At 36.6% G+C, this 16017-nt stretch overlaps 1 protein-coding gene across 8 annotated transcripts in view; it reads left to right on the top strand.

The window, feature by feature from the left end:
- The window catches only part of LOC120428373 (proton channel OtopLc), a 115749-nt gene extending 110869 nt beyond the window's left edge, over positions 1 to 4880 (top strand). For all 8 annotated transcript variants that reach the window (XM_039593524.2, XM_039593466.2, XM_039593664.2 and 5 more), the window contains 2 exons: positions 161 to 509; positions 581 to 4880. In XM_039593524.2, the coding sequence (XP_039449458.1) occupies positions 161 to 509; positions 581 to 721 (490 nt within the window). In that variant the 3' untranslated portion in view covers positions 722 to 4880. The remainder of the gene's footprint in view (positions 1 to 160; positions 510 to 580) is intronic.
- Positions 4881 to 16017: the final 11137 nt, after the last annotated feature.

The raw sequence follows: 16017 nt of genomic DNA, 5'->3' as shown, positions 1-16017 counted from the left end.
TGCGCAATCTGTCAAGTTAGCTAACAAGGCAATACTTTTAAAGGTGCGCACTTTTTCTTGCGCTCTGATTTTCTATAAATTATTCACATCTCACCAAAATAGAATGGTTAAGAAAATGTCTGTGGACTAAATCTTTATTCCCCTTATCTCCCCACCTCAGCGTCCAAAACCTCAAGTTCCGCTGCGAGGAGCAGAGCAACCTGAACGACATCCTGCTGCGCATCTCCGCCTTCGGTTTGTTCATCTACTCCACGTTCAGCGTGATCGCCGGCTCGCTCAACGCCATGGAGAGCGAACCGAACCTGCTCGTCATGGTCACCGGAATCGTCGCCGTCGTCCAGGTCATCATCCAGCTGCTGTTCATCGCGGACGTTTCGCGCCGCCGCGTCCACCTGCCCGAGCACGACCGCATCAAGCCGGGCCGCCAGATCGTCACATTCCTGCTGATTTGCAACGTTTCCATGTTTGCGATCTACACCTTTGAGGCGCAAAAGGTGACCTCCAATCCGGTGAGTGCTCGGTCACGAGGGCCGTTGAGGTTATGTGAGGAAGCAGCGTTTGACACTAAATTTCTCTTCAGGTTCAACTCGAGTTCTACGGCTTCCTGGCCTGGTCGCTGATCCAGCGCGTCACCCTGCCGCTGTGCATCTTCCACCGCTTCCACAGCGCGGTCACGCTAGCCGAGATCTGGAAGTCCACCTACAAGGCACGTCTGGAATAAGTGGCCGAAGAGCCGAAGATCCGAGCCGACGGCGACGATGGTGAAGATACGCACACGCATCCATCACCGGCACCACCACCATAAGAACCAGAACACAAGACAACAGTCACGATTGCACTCACACATTCATAAAAGTAAATGCGATAAGCAAAACGTGCTCACGAGCGGAAACGATGACGTAAGCAGCGAGCGAGCGAGCGAGAGAGAGTGCGCGCGCGCTCTGAGCTGCGCTCACCAATACTTGTAAAAGTTGGAGAAGTTGGAGAGTTTTTGGTCTACTCTCTATCTCTTGGAATCTCTTTTTTTCACATGACAAGACGGTTCTTCTCTCGTTTTTGGAAAGGAATAAGATTTTTTGCAGGTCTTACAGATTTCAAATAAAACAATGTAAATGGGCTAAAGTCGAAGTGTAAACAAACAGTATGTCTTTCTTACGTCAATGAATGTTTGCATTATAAAAGAGCAGTACAGACTTTACATCTTTGAAACTTTTTGATTGTTTCTCGCAGTTTTTTCAACTGTCACTTGTACTCAATTTTGAGTTCAGTTTGGTGAAAAATGCGATTTCAAAATGTAAACAAATAACTATCTAGTAATCGAGTCTTCAAAAGTTAAGTCCGTTTTTTTAAGAAATATTTACATTAAAATGATGGATTCAAAAATTTACTAAAACATTCAAAGTATGTTTACATGGCAGCTGAACGTTTGTTTGCATCAGATTTCCTATTTCTTTCTAGGAAAAGTGATTTGTTAGGCGATTTCAAGCTGGTTATTTTATACTGTCCGCTCGATATGTCAAACATCATACTTCGCAGGGGTGTGACAGCTCGAGCTCGATCATTGTTTGCATCAGGACAGGAGGAGAAGGTCATCATTTTTGGGTTGAATTATATTTTTTTCATTGGGCCTAGAAAGCCTTATTGACGGCGTACGGCACTTCACCTAAATTCTCTACCAAAAATCGCGGAGGGAATGTACTGACTGTCACTTCAAAGAGGCAAGAGAGAACTCTCTCCTAAGTTTTTCTCTTTCAATAAATACTCAATGAAACTCTTCTGAAGTAGATTCTTTCGCGGCTGATCGCGAGAAAAATCTTCTAATGAGAATGAGAGATGTCTGCGTCAACGTACGAAGAGAGAGAACAAAAGAGAGAGATCGCGCGCTCAAAAAGGCATCCAAAACAAATATCACACAGTAGTAGTGAGTGCGCGTGCAAACACACCTTCTCTTTGTATGGGTTCGATCGGTTTTAACGTTTCTGGTGCAGCAGCAGTGCGGCCAGATATGCTCATTTTTTTCGGATTCCGTAAATGTGAGGCATTTTTTCTACACCTTTTTCGAGTCTTGATTTCCCGGAACGTCTCTATAATCAATTTCGGAGTAAAACAACAAACAAATAGTAGTGAAAATATTTATATTGAAACCGAAGAGTGTATCACACAAAGTCATAAACACAGTCAAACAGCGTACTTAAATTATTTATTTATTAACTTAAGCACGATGTGAGCCGTTTTTGCGATGAGTTCTTTTTTATATATATCATGTGAACATAAATGAGAGATCCCGTAGCAACTAACCAGCAAGAGGAAGGAGAAAAAAAACTAAGTATAAATCGTACTTTCATCACGTTGTAATAGTGTATCGTAAACATACCAAACTAAACACAAGTAAAGAATCCCTTAAGAAAGTAAAAGAAATGAATCGTATATTGGTAGTTATAAAATTTGAAAATTTTACTCAGAATATTAAAAATGCATACAAAAAAAACTCACCCACAACTTCACCCATTAGGAAAAGTTGAATAACAAAAAAATAACACGCGGAAAAGTGGCAATAAAAAGGAGTCAGAATTTTGACAGTTTGCGGTGGCCAAATGGGTGAATCTTGTTCAAATCTATGTGTAGTTGTTAGATTAGTAACATGTCACATATTTAAGTCATAACACAATCTCAAGCGGCATCAACAGCATCCCATAATTGAAAATAGCAAAACGATTTTTCGCAGTTTGAGAACCACCCTAACCCACACACACACACATACACACATTGATAGAGAAATCAAGAGGAAACAGAAAACAATGAGGCAACGATAACCGGTAGTAAAAAAAGAAGTGGAAGAAAACAACATTAATAAAAACACAATGACAAGGCAGTTTTTTTTTATTGAGATATGTAAGTAAAATTTGCCCACCATATTTACAATACAAAATAAAAAACGTAAAGGAGAAATAATTAAAATGTCAAATTTTTCAAAATTGTTAAAGTTTATTGAATACAAAGGTAAAGCTTGGCACTTCCGTTCGCTGAAGTGTCATCGTAAACAAACAAACACACACAAACATTGAAATTTTCTTCTCAAAACGTCACCTTTTTACGTTCTTAGTTAGTCCCGTGCTGTGATATTTTAGTTGAACCATTATTTCTCTACACTAACTAAATAAGGCCAAAATCTCCCTCATTTCACGTCACAGTGCACGTTCATCAGTCAAACTCTCCCCTCCTTTCACTAATACACATGCGTTCGAAAGGAAACACATTTATACACACACACACTTACACACTTATGATGGACCAGACTCTAGTTTCGATACTCTTTCGCGCGTTGATTTACACAAGTAAAATTAGTAACGGAAGCGTTTAAACAAACTCAAACCGATAAAGAAAACACTTTTATTGAGGAAACCTTTTTAAAATGTAACTTTTTAGATGAAAACAAAAAAAAAAGAAACGAACGAGGACGACGAGTTCAGAAGGCCAAAAGTATATATATATTCTGTCGAAGTAAATTGAAGAGGAAATCTGCAGAAAGAAAGCAAAAAAATCATTCCATCAGCTCAAACCAGTAGTGAACGAAACACGTGAGAAACGAAATAAAAAAAAAACTATTGATTGGTCAATACTTGTAGCCAAGACTTTACGAAACAAAAAAGAAACCCCGTATTGAGAATAATCCTCCCTTAAACTGAAAGACCCACACTCTCAAAATTTGATGTTTAGCTCTTTTAGCGTGTCTACGACAACCAAAACAAAATCAGAAGAATACCACCAATACCAACAGAGAGCTAGAAGAGCCGTCAATTCTCAGTAGTGTCGTAATGAGTAGCGCCAGACCGCCTTTGACGCACTCTCTCGCGGAGCTAAGAGCTAAGCAAGTAGCTAAAACAAAACCAGTAGAAATGACCTTTTCTCCAGAAAATTAAACCCGGAACAGAACGGAAGCGAAACCGAAAAGAGGAAAGAGCCCGTAAAACACTGCCGATATTTACAACCACATCCAAAAATCTCACACAAGACCACTCACACTCACAAAACAGACGCAGCGAAAGACACCGCGCGAAGCGAGAGAGCGCAAGTGCGCGCGAAGCGCGGTTGATGAGGTGAGAGCGCGCGCGTTGCTACGCAACGGGCAGCAAACTTGTTTGTGTATTTGTTGTTGCGACGAAACGACGAAGCGATGGAAACTAATAATCAAAATTAAATGAACGCAAAGAAATGTTTGAAGAAAAATTAATAACGACACATGTTTAAACGTGAAATGTCTAACTAGAAAGAAAGAGAAAAAGAAACCTACTAACACACAAACAAACACATCTAACACATAGAAGGAAACCCAATCGCGGTAACAATTTGTTGGTTAAGGTGAAAATAAGTTTTTCTACTCGTTTTAAGCTCTATTTTTATACGAATGCGAACGAAACTCTGAACAAAACAAAGAATGAAACAAGTGAGAGAAACCGAGTCAATAATCGTGGCGAAAAAAAAGAAGAAATGTTGCATTTTTGTCGATTCCGTTTTGTACAAGAAATACTAAAAAGAAAAAGTTAATGAAAACAAAAAATACTAACGCAAAAAAAATAGCGTTTGAATTGTGTACCTAAAACGATATGTTTCGAAAACCCCTGAGTTGATTGACACTTGACAAGAGAGACAAACAAAAAATCTGACAGAGTTTGACACCATAGCGAGAGTTTGAAGTTTGAAGAAAAAGGTTGTTTGCCGAACCCCCTTTACAGAGAACAAAAACAATAGAGTGTGACACAGCTACCCAATTACACGAATACATACACAGAAACAGAAATATAGCAAATAAAACCGGAAAAAAAACACAATGGCAGAAGCATTGTTGGGCGAACATTTGAGGGGGAAACAAAAGAAAACAACAATGACCATGAAAAACACACACGGACACAAACAGTGACAGTGAAATAAAGAAAGAATAAAATAAACATTAAATAAAGTCGGGAAGGGAAAGCAAGCGAAGATGAAGCATATTTGTAATGGAATGAAAATTATAAAACAAAACGATTGATTATGTCTCAACTTAATTGTACAAACACTCAAACACAGAAAACCAGCAGATGAAAAGGAAAAGGTCATTAACAAAATAAAGAGAAAAATGGAATAAACTTGGTTGTTTTATTTACCTTTTGTTACTGGAATTTTGACATTTACCCTCCAATAATACAAATTAAGTTGAAAACTGAAACACCATCCGCAAATTTCAAACACACGTGCCAAAATCTACGGAAAAAAACTGGTCTGCCATTGTCTGCCAAGCAAGGCCGAACAAGCAAACATAACAACAACCAAAACATCAAAGTGTGTGTGTTTTAGTGTTTGTTTGTTATGACGACTTTGCCCAATTTCGATGTTTATGCTACACTTGGAACCGGGAGGGGTCTGATGCAAATCGCAACTCATCAAGCAAGTGCAGAATGGATGCAAAAGCGAATCGCAAACAAAAACAATTAAAAATGCGAAAAAGTTGCAAGTTGCGCGCTCGCCCACAAACACGTGCTGTGAAAACAGCAATTAAGTGCTAAAGATAGCGATCGATCAACGACTGAACTGCTGAGTCGGGTACAAAAAGGTCTATGAAGAAGAGCCCAATAGTGGTAATTTAATCCGATAGAAAAATTTATAGTACCGTCATCAGGGGTGACATTGGGTCTGGGGGGTGAGATTGGGTCATACAAAAATGTTGAAATTTGTATGACCCAATTTCACCCCTGATGACGGTAAAATATTTGCAATGAACTGTTTTGGTTTTGTTTAGTTTTTTCTTTATCTAGATTTCAAGTTCTGACGATATTATAGTGATGTGATTTCAAACATAGATCTCCAAATTAAAATTTCGAAATCAAATTCCAAAATGCAAAATTCTGTTAGATTCACAGCAAGCAAAGTAGTAATCCAGCTACATGTAAAAGGCCTGGGTGTAAAATAAATTTTGCATAATTTTATGAAATTCTATGTAATGGGAAATTTTCTCTACCAGCTCACACAAAATCGAGAAAAGTTGCCCCGACCCCTTTTCGATTTGCGTGAAACTTTTTCCTAAGGGGTAACTTTTGTCCCTGATCATGAATCGTACGATCCCTTTTTATTTTTGAACATACCAAAAAAGAGGTGTTTTTCAATAATTTGCAGCCTTAAACGGTGGTGAGATGGTCAAAGGGACTTATATGTAAAATTGGACGCCCGATTTGATGGCGTACTCAAAATTCCGAAAAAAAACGTATTTTTCATAAAAAAATACTAAAAAAGTTTTAAAATTACTGCCATTTTCCGCTACTCGACTGTACAATTTTTGGAACATGTCATTTTAAGGGAAATTTAATGTACTTTTCGAATCTACATTGACCCAGAAGGGTAATTTTTTCATTTAGAACAAAATTTTTCATTTTAAAATTTCATGTTTTTTTAAACTTTGCAGAGTTATTTTTTAGAGTGTAACAATGTTCTACAAAGTTGTAGAGCAGACAATTACAAATAAAATGATATATCGAGCCAAACATTTCATTAGGGCACAAAACCAAAAACCGCGATTCGAGAATATCGCTTGCTAAAAGTGCACAACTTGTTTCAACTCCTATTTAAAAAATAAGCTTGACTGATGGTATTTTTACTTATGATACGATAAAACACATCATTATCCTCAACTCTGCTTGAATGCTTCTTAATTTATGTTGATTTTCGCAATAAAACTCATAATTTAAAAAAAATCTCGTTATTGGGCCCTTTTAACTTTCCAACTGTTGTTCATAATGGGCCCTTTCTAGATGCAACTTCAATGAGAATTGAAAGGGCACTAAAGCGCTGTCATCCAATTGTTGTTTTGAATGATGTTTATGGGACCTTTTGTTCAGTTAGAAATAATGAGGAATTCAGCGAACATTATGTTAATTGGTAAAGTTTTGTGATCGAATGGTGAGAATAAGGCATGTGAAACATAATTTTTTTTTTTCAAAAGTGCACTGAACAGCATCCGCGGGACCGTATTAAATATTGTGTTTCGACGAAGTTTTTTTCTGCAGAAATCCTTGGTGAAACGTAAACCAAACGTTGTTTTGAAGTGAATTAGTGTTAAGAATGTATGAAAAGTTCACTTTATAACATAGAAAGTTCCTCAACTACGAAAAACTAACGAAAAATAAAAGGGCACAATTGAACTTTTTTTCTGGTTCGGAGTGAACATTGTTATGGGCCCTTTTGCGTTTTTGATTTTTTCAATAGGAAATTGTTTGTTATCAATCTGATTCTTGGAGGGCATGTAGGGAGTGGACTAATGAATGGAATAGTGAAATAATCCCGAATGTTTATGTTTTGGTTTTGTGCCCTAATGAAATGTTTGGCTCGATATGGCGTCATCCATAAAGTATGTCACGCTAAACTCGGCCAAAATTAACTCCCCCTCCCCCTTATGTCACACTTTGTCACGCTGGCTCCGACCCCCCTCGAAAAGTACGTAATGCTTTGTCAGACCCCCCCCCCCACTTGAATTTTTGTACAATCTAGATTAAATTTTTAAAAGGTCCTATCTGTATAGAAAACCCATGACTCATAGGTTGTCTTCCTAAGGTGTCGTGATAAGGTCCAGTTTGTGACGATACACTACATTCCTTTTACTAAGCAATCGAATCCAGAAGGGAAATGATCACCAGTTGTGTTGGTCCGAGCCGTGAATTGAACCCCGATCTACCGCTTACAAGGCGGAAGCGTTACCACTGGGCTTCGTTGCTCGGTCGTAGCAATTGTTGCATGATTTATAAATGTAGGATTATTTTTTTATTCGGAGTTCAATCGAGGATTTTTTTTGACGATGAACGGCCATGATCAACAACGACCAACTTTTCCAAAACTGTTTCTCGTAAAATCGCGATAACTCGTGATGGTTACCAGCAAATCCCCTTATGTGTGTACACTCAAACCCCGATGGTTTGACACCAACTGTTGTCAAACGAACGGGGTCACTTTTTAGTTTGACACCCCTTCTACACGGAGTTCACACACACTACCAAACGTTTGTTTTGATAGTGTGCCCTCTGTCACTGCCGCCATGTTTATGAAACCAAAATATTCGATGACGAAAATCAAGAAAACTAAGAAGAAAACCAAGGTGTCTACTGTCAGATTTAGAAAAATAAACAAAGTGCAGAGACGTTTTTTAAATTATGTTATTTTTCACATGTTACACATGTTGCATGTCCAGGACTCTTTTAAGAATGTTACTTTCGAGTGAATTCCAAGAAATTTTCGATCCCCGGACCCAGATTTTCCCGGTTGAATCGGATTTTTGCTTAAAATTGGTTAAAACTACTCCTGCTTCTCCGGCTGCTCATCCCGCCATCCGATTCAAGAGCTCCTTCGACTCCGGCCTCATACACATTATATGTCCGGAAATCTGCCCAAGATGAACAGGACCACCCGCGTGATCACATAAACCGAATTTTGTAATAAATTTACACCAAAATATTATTTTTGGTTAACCTCTTTCGCGTTCGCCATTTCCCTATTTTTATGTAAACAACCAGAAGACACCAATACTACTTCATCCAAAGCTTTGTTGATGGTGGGCTCTTCACAAATACTAATGCACATTCTCTATCCAATGCATTGTTTATGGTGGGCTCTTCACACATACTAATGCATGGGCACTTCGAGGTTTTGGTGACTGTCAAACGTTCTAGACATTTACAGTGGTGCCAGAGGGCTGGTGCGTAAGCGTCGTGTAAAAAGTGACAGTTTGTCACTTTTTAGTTTGACTTTGAACAACCAACGGGGTACAAACTAAAAAAGGTGTCAAACGAAAAAGTGACCAACCACCGGGGGTTGAGCGTATATATTTTTTTTGTAATTATCTGCTCTACAACTTTGTACAATATAGTTACACTCTAAAAAATATCCCTGCAAAGTTAGAAAAAACACGAAATTTTAAAATGAAAAAAAAAGTTATAAATGTAAAAATGACCCTTCTTGATTAATGTAGATTTGAAAAGTACATTAAATTTACCTTAAAGAGACATATTTCAAAAAAATTCACAGTGGAGTCACAGAAAAGGGCAGAGTTTTTAAAACTTATAGAGTTTTTTTTTTAAATGAAAAAAAAGTTTTTTTCGGAATGTTGAGAACGCCCTCCAATCGGGCATCCAATTCTACATAAAGTTCGCTGATGAGCAGTTTGGATTTCGCCTGGGGCAATCAACTACTCATCAGTTGTTGAGAGTTTCAAATTTGATTCGAAGCCACAAATCTGAGGGCTATTCTACTGGCGCTGCTCTTCTAGACATAGAAAAAGCATTTGACAGTGTTTGGCATAAAGGTTTGATTGCGAAATTATTTGACGGATCGTACTCTACAGGTATGTTATCAGAACAGCAAATCTGATCAACTACCTGTACGTGCTGGCGTCCCTCAAGGAAGCATTTTGGGTCCAATTTTATACAATATTTTTACTTCTGACTTGCCTGATTTGCCCCCAGGATGTCAGAAATCACTTTTTGCTGATGATACAAGCATCTCTACAAAAAAGCTTGGATATTTTCAATTCTTATTTGAAAGAATGGAAAATTACTCCAAATGCTGCAAAAACTCAACTTATTATTTTCCCTCACAAACCAAGGGCTGATTTTCTTGAACCAAAAAATCATCACATTATAAAGATGAATGAGGTAAATTTTAAGTGGGAGGATCAAGTGAAATATCTTGGACTTGCTTTTGACAAAAACCTTACTTACAAGGATCACATTGAAAGTATCCAGGTTAAATGTAACAAATATATTAAATGTTTGTATCTACTTATAAACAGGAATTCTAGACTTTGTCTCAAGAATAAACTGTTAATTTATAAACAAATTTTCAGACCTGCCATGCTTTATGCTGTGCCGATCTGGACAAGCTGTTGCTTAACCAGGAAGAAAAAACTTCAGAGGATTCAGAACAAAATTCTGAAACTTTCTCCCTGGTTTAGCACGAGTGAACTTCATCAATAAGCCGAAGTTGACACTTTGGATGTTATGTCCAATAAGATAATCAATGCATTTCGACAAAAATCATTGCAGTCTTCAGCTGCAGTGATCCGCTCTTTATATAGTTTATAAGATAGTTTCGAGGTATCCCTTTTCCCTTTTGTACATGTAGGACCTCCTACATTTGAAATCACTGAATAGCGAAAGCTACAATATTTCATGAATAAATGAAAGTTGCTAGTATTTAAGAAGGGGTGAAAAGTCATCGATTGTGATTGGACACTCAATAATAATTTATTTGAATGAATGTACCTGGAAAAGAAAATCTGAATAAATATAAATAAAAAAAAAACAAAAAATTAAAAATAAATCTACATAAAGTCCCTTTGACACAATTTTTTTATCTCACACCGTTTCAGGCATGTTCAAAAGTAGAAGGGGTCGTACCGTCCCTTCGTCTCGAGATATCAAAAAACGGACTTTGGATTCGTGATCAGAGACAAAAGTTACCCCTTAGAACAAAGTTTCAAGCAAATCGAAAAGGGGGCGTGGCAGTTGCTGTTTGAGTTGGCGGAGAATTACCCAGATTCCTGATATAAATTTGACTATTTTGGGCCAATTTTCAATGCATAGATATATTGCTTGTCAAAATTGAAACCCCGGAAAAGCATTTTGCTGTGTCATTCCATACCCTACAAATCAACTCACCGAAACTGACTCAACATCAGAAATGTAACTTGACCTGGTAGGTGAGTGGGGGAAGGCAAAACCAGTGCAAATAAATCACCTGCACATTCGACTGTTTCCACTCTGGTTTGGTCACACACTACCTATTTGTATAAAACTTGTTCGCTCAATTAAATTGCAATTATGACACTTGTCTCGCAGTAGGGCCACCGGCCCGCCCCAGGGGAGGCTAAATAGACACATTGAACGAGCTGAGGAAAAGCCGGTACAAAATATGCACATATGAGCGCTGAATTATGATGCCCACTAACGATGCCTCGATTTAAGGTTTGATTGGATATTTTAAATTTGAATAATGAAGGTTTTCAAATATTTTAACCTGAAATGGACTTGATATTATTTTAAATAAGAGATAAAAAAAAACTATCATTTCAACTTAAATCCAAAGAAAGCCACACTACCCTAGCCAAAGATTGTCAATAGTGAAATCCTCTCCCTCAATGCCGCCCCCCCCCCCCCAACGTTCGTCCTTCTCCCCGATCTGGGCTGGGGGCTGATTTGGCATCTAAAGTCTTAATTTGCGGTGACCGTTATGGGTCCCCAGCGCTCAAGCCGCTTCTAATGAATATGCGCGCGAATGAAAAGAAATGGCTCCCTCTACACAGAAAAAAAAATCATTGTAATATTACATCTGGAAAGGAGTACATATTTGTCAGAAAAAATGTGTAATTTTACCACTGAAAATTTGTAATTTTACCACTTTTCTGCTGTAATGTCGCTTTTTCAGTCTAAATTGAGGTAAAATTACATCAAAAAAGAGATAATATTCAACATTCCAAAATTACACCTTCCAAATTTACAAAAATTTTAACTGTGTAGTTGGCTGTTAATTGAAATGCCGCACTGCGATGTGAATGCAATGACAGGACTGCGATGGCGGATGGTGGCGCCCCCAAGCTGGAATTTGACTAATTGAGGTTTGATGCGTTTAGTGAATGGAGTGTAATGCACAGAAAAAAAAACGTGGTAATATTACATCTGGGAAGGGGTACATCTTTTATGTCAGGAAAACGTTACTTAATCCACCTTAAGGTGGTTGGTGCCTTCCTCGCATTCATGTTGTATTTTAGGTTGTATTTACAAATTAATTTAAGAGTTTTTTTTTATTTTTTTCATTTATTTTTTTATAATTATTGATTTTGCTTGAACAGCAATTTTCAATTATTTTTTTTACCAACTCTCCAAAATAAAGGAGAAAAGTCTCATGAGTTATAAAAAAAATTAAAAAGTTCGTGTAAATCTTTGTCGAGACAAAATGATGCAGCAACATAATCAATACAGATTTTTTTCCAGAAGAGACGCAGACACTGCTTAAGCAAAGGCAACCGGGCGATACGCATGCAAGGGGGTGTGGCTGCCAATCCCCCGCGTGGACCAAAATCCCTACGCATGCTGCGCGACTCTCGCGCGTAAGCAAAAAGATCCGGCCTTTGAGGTTATGCAAAAATCACCCTTTTTTGCAGCTACAAAAAAACTTTTTCTTGGCATAACTTTAAAAGTACTTCATTAAACAGAATAAAATTTAATAGGGTCTTAGGGGACCCCAAAACGAACAGAATAAGGCGGATCCGGCCAAAATCGGTTCAGCCAGTTCTGAGATAATCGTGTGGAAAAAAAATCATGTCTACACACATCCCCACAGACATTTGTTCAGAATTTGATTCTGAGTCGATAGGTATACGTGAAGGTATATCTAGGAGTCGTATTTAAGAAGTTCATTTTTCGAGTGATTTTATAGCCTTGCCTCAGTGAGGTGAGGAAGGCAAAAATGTTTAATTTTACCTCTAAAAATGTGTAAATTACTTCATATACACCCAAAATTCAGAGTCGAGATAATCGTTCTCTCAAAATTTATTGAGGGCTCAGTGCCAAAATCGATAGAATAATGGTACCAACTCACACCATCATAACAAATGAGTTCATTCGTTAGTTGAATCAATAAATCTCCAACAAGTGTCATACATCGACTTCTGACTTCTCCTTGGTCACCAAGCTGTGGTGGCCGAGGCAGCTAAGTCATTGGATTGGTTTGTCAAAGGTCTCTGGTTCGATTCCCGTTGTCGACACTTTTGGTTTTTTGTTTAACGGATGAACTTTTTTTGCAAATGAACCTCGAGAGAATAGTTCTATCGCCCATCTCGAGCTGTGTTCTCTGCGTCCGTGAATGGTACCACTATTCTCTCGACTCGATACCATCATTCTCTCGGACTAGCGCTGCCAGTTTTGGGTGTATGATGAAAATTTACCACATATAAGGTGAAAATTTACCCAAGAAAATGACGAAAATTTACGATTAATGTTGAAAATTGTATCTAAAAATGTGTTATTTTAGTCATTTTCTGCTGAGTTGGAAGGATAGATATCGAACTTACATTGCCTGTGGAAAACATAAACAAGCCATATTCCATTTTTACACAATTTTTTGCTGTTTGGGCTGGAAGAAACAGAGTTATTGATTGAGATTGCGACATTTGGATGAATTAACCTTCTACTGCCCAAATTCAGGTCATTAGAGCAACTTTTGTTCTACGAAAAACTTTACTTCTCTTGTTTTTCTTGTTTCATTTTTAGTATTTTAATTTGCATTAATCTTGTTTAGTTCATGTTTGTTTTTGGTTGTGTTTGGCCTATTCTGCCACTTCCTATCATTACATTTTGCCAATCTAATTTTTTCATGTTTTTACAGTCACTTTTTCAATTTTTTGCCTCTTTTTCACATTTTCTGCTATAAAATGGCACCATTATCATTTAAATTGTAAAAAAAAATCATAGAGGCATAGTCTGGGAAACTACAAAATTACTGCATATTTCTTTTTACTTAAAATATAGGATTTGTTATTTAAAAAACACAGCCAAAGCTGACCACTAAAAAAAAATTGTTTTAAAAAACATTGGCAAAGTCACACAGCAAATAAAGTAGTAATCCAGCTGCGTGTAAAATACCTGGGTGTAAAATAAATTTAGCATTATTTTATGAAATTCTATGTAATATTACACCCTGAAACATGTCGCTCATCAGTATGGGAAACCTACTTGACAGAAATGAGCAGTTCTCTACGGAATCGGTCTTTTTTCTTTAATTTTAATTTTTGTATTTTTTAATCCGGCTGAAACTTTGTTGGTGCCTTCGGTATGCCCAAAGAAGCCATTTTGCATCATTAGTTTGTCCATATAATTTTCCATACAAATATGGTAGCTGTCCATACAAAAATGATATGTGAAAATTCAAAAATCTGTATCTTTTGAAGGAATTTTTTGATAGATTTGGTGTCTTCGGCAAAGTTGTAGGTATGGATATGGACTACACTGAAAAAAAATGATACACGGTAAAAAAAATTAGGTGATTTTTTTATTTAACTTTTTGTCACTAAAACTTGATTTGCAAAAAAACACTATTTTTGATTTTTTTTATTTTTTGGTATGTTTTAGAGGACATAAAATGCCAACTTTTCAGAAATTTCCAGAATGGGCAAAAAATCTTTGACCGAGTTATGAATTTTTGAATCAATACTGATTTTTTCAAAAAATCGAAATATTGGTCGCAAAAATTTTTCAACTTCATTTTTCGATGTAAAATCGAATTTGCATTCAAAAAGTACTTTAGTGAATTTTTGATAAAGTGCACCGTTTTCAAGTTATAACCATTTTCAGGTAACTTTTTTGAAAATAGTCGCAGTTTTTCATTTTTTTAAAATAGTGCCCATGTTTGCCCACCTTTGAAAAAAATATTTTTGAAAAGCTGAGAAAATTCTCTATATTTTGCTTCTTCGGACTTTGTTGATACGACTCTTAGTTGCTGAGATATTGCCATGCAAAGGTTAAAAAACAGGAAAATTGATGTTTTCTAAGTCTCACCCAAACAGCCCACCATTTTTCAATGTCGATATCTCAGCAACTAATGGTCCGATTTACAATGTTAAAATATGAAACATTCGTGAAATTTTCCGATCTTTTCGAAAAAAATATTTTCAAAAAATTTAAATCAAGACTAACATTTCAAACGGGCCAAACATTCAATATTACGCCCATTTGAAATGTTAGTCTTGATTTAAAATTTTTGAAAATATTTTTTTCGAAAAGATCGGAAAATTTCACGAATGTTTCATGTTTTAACATTGTAAATCGGACCATTAGTTGCTGAAATATCGACATTAGAAAATGGTGAGTTGTTTGGGTGAGACTTAGAAAACATCAATTTTCCTGTTTTTTAACCTTTGCATGGCAATATCTCAGCAACTAAGAGTCGTATCAACAAAGTCCGAAGAAGCAAAATATAGAGAATTTTCTCAGCTTTTCAAAAATATTTTTTTCAAAGGTGGGCAAACATGGGCACTATTTTTAAAAAATGAAAAACTGCGACTATTTTCAAAAAAGTTACCTAAAAATGATTATAACTTGAAAACGGTGCACTTTATCAAAATTTCACTTAAGTACTTTTTGATTGCAAATTCGATTTTACATCGAAAAATGAAGTTGAAAAATTTTTGCGACCAATATTTCGATTTTTTGAAAAAATCTGTATTGATTCAAAAAATCATAACTCGGTCAAAGATTTTTTGCCCATTCTGGAAATTTCTGAAAAGTTGGCATTTTATGTCCTCTAAAACATATCAAAAAATAAAAAAAATTAAAAATAGTGTTTTTTTGCAAATCAAGTTTTAGTGACAAAAAGTTAAATAAAAAAATCACCAAATTTTTTTTACCGTGTATCATTTTTTTTCAGTGTAGTCCATATCCATACCTACAACTTTGCTGAAGACACCAAATCGATCAAAAAATGCCTTCAAAAGATACAGATTTTTGAATTTTCACATATCATTTTTGTATGGACAGCTACCATATTTGTATGGAAAATTATATGGACAAACTAATGATGCAAAATGGCTTCTTTGGGCATACCGAAGGCACCAAAAAAGTTTCAGCTGGATTAAAAAATACAAAAAAAATCGAATGACCGAAATCTCAGAGAATTACTCAAATGTCAAATTCATATATGCGTTTATCCAACCCATTCTTCATCGGTCTGATGACCGAGCGGGCTAAGGCGCCAGTCCATACTGTTGGTGCTGAGTTTGAACCCCGTCGGTTGCAACTTTTTTTTTTGTGTTTACAAAAATTGTACATGCAGTGTGTAATATTAAGTGTCTTTTTTGACGAAGGTGATGTGCATGCTTTTGCATGCGATTTTACCATCGGATTTTTTGCTGTGCACATAAAACAAGTAAAACTTCCAACCCATAAACTTTCTGAAATTTTAAGAGTGCTTCTTACCAATGCTTTTTGAAGATCAAAAATTGGTTAA

This window comes from Culex pipiens, chromosome 1 (genome assembly GCF_016801865.2).
Source record: "Culex pipiens pallens isolate TS chromosome 1, TS_CPP_V2, whole genome shotgun sequence".
Taxonomy (NCBI): domain Eukaryota; kingdom Metazoa; phylum Arthropoda; class Insecta; order Diptera; family Culicidae; genus Culex; species Culex pipiens.
This window is presented reverse-complemented; position numbering and strand designations above follow the sequence as displayed.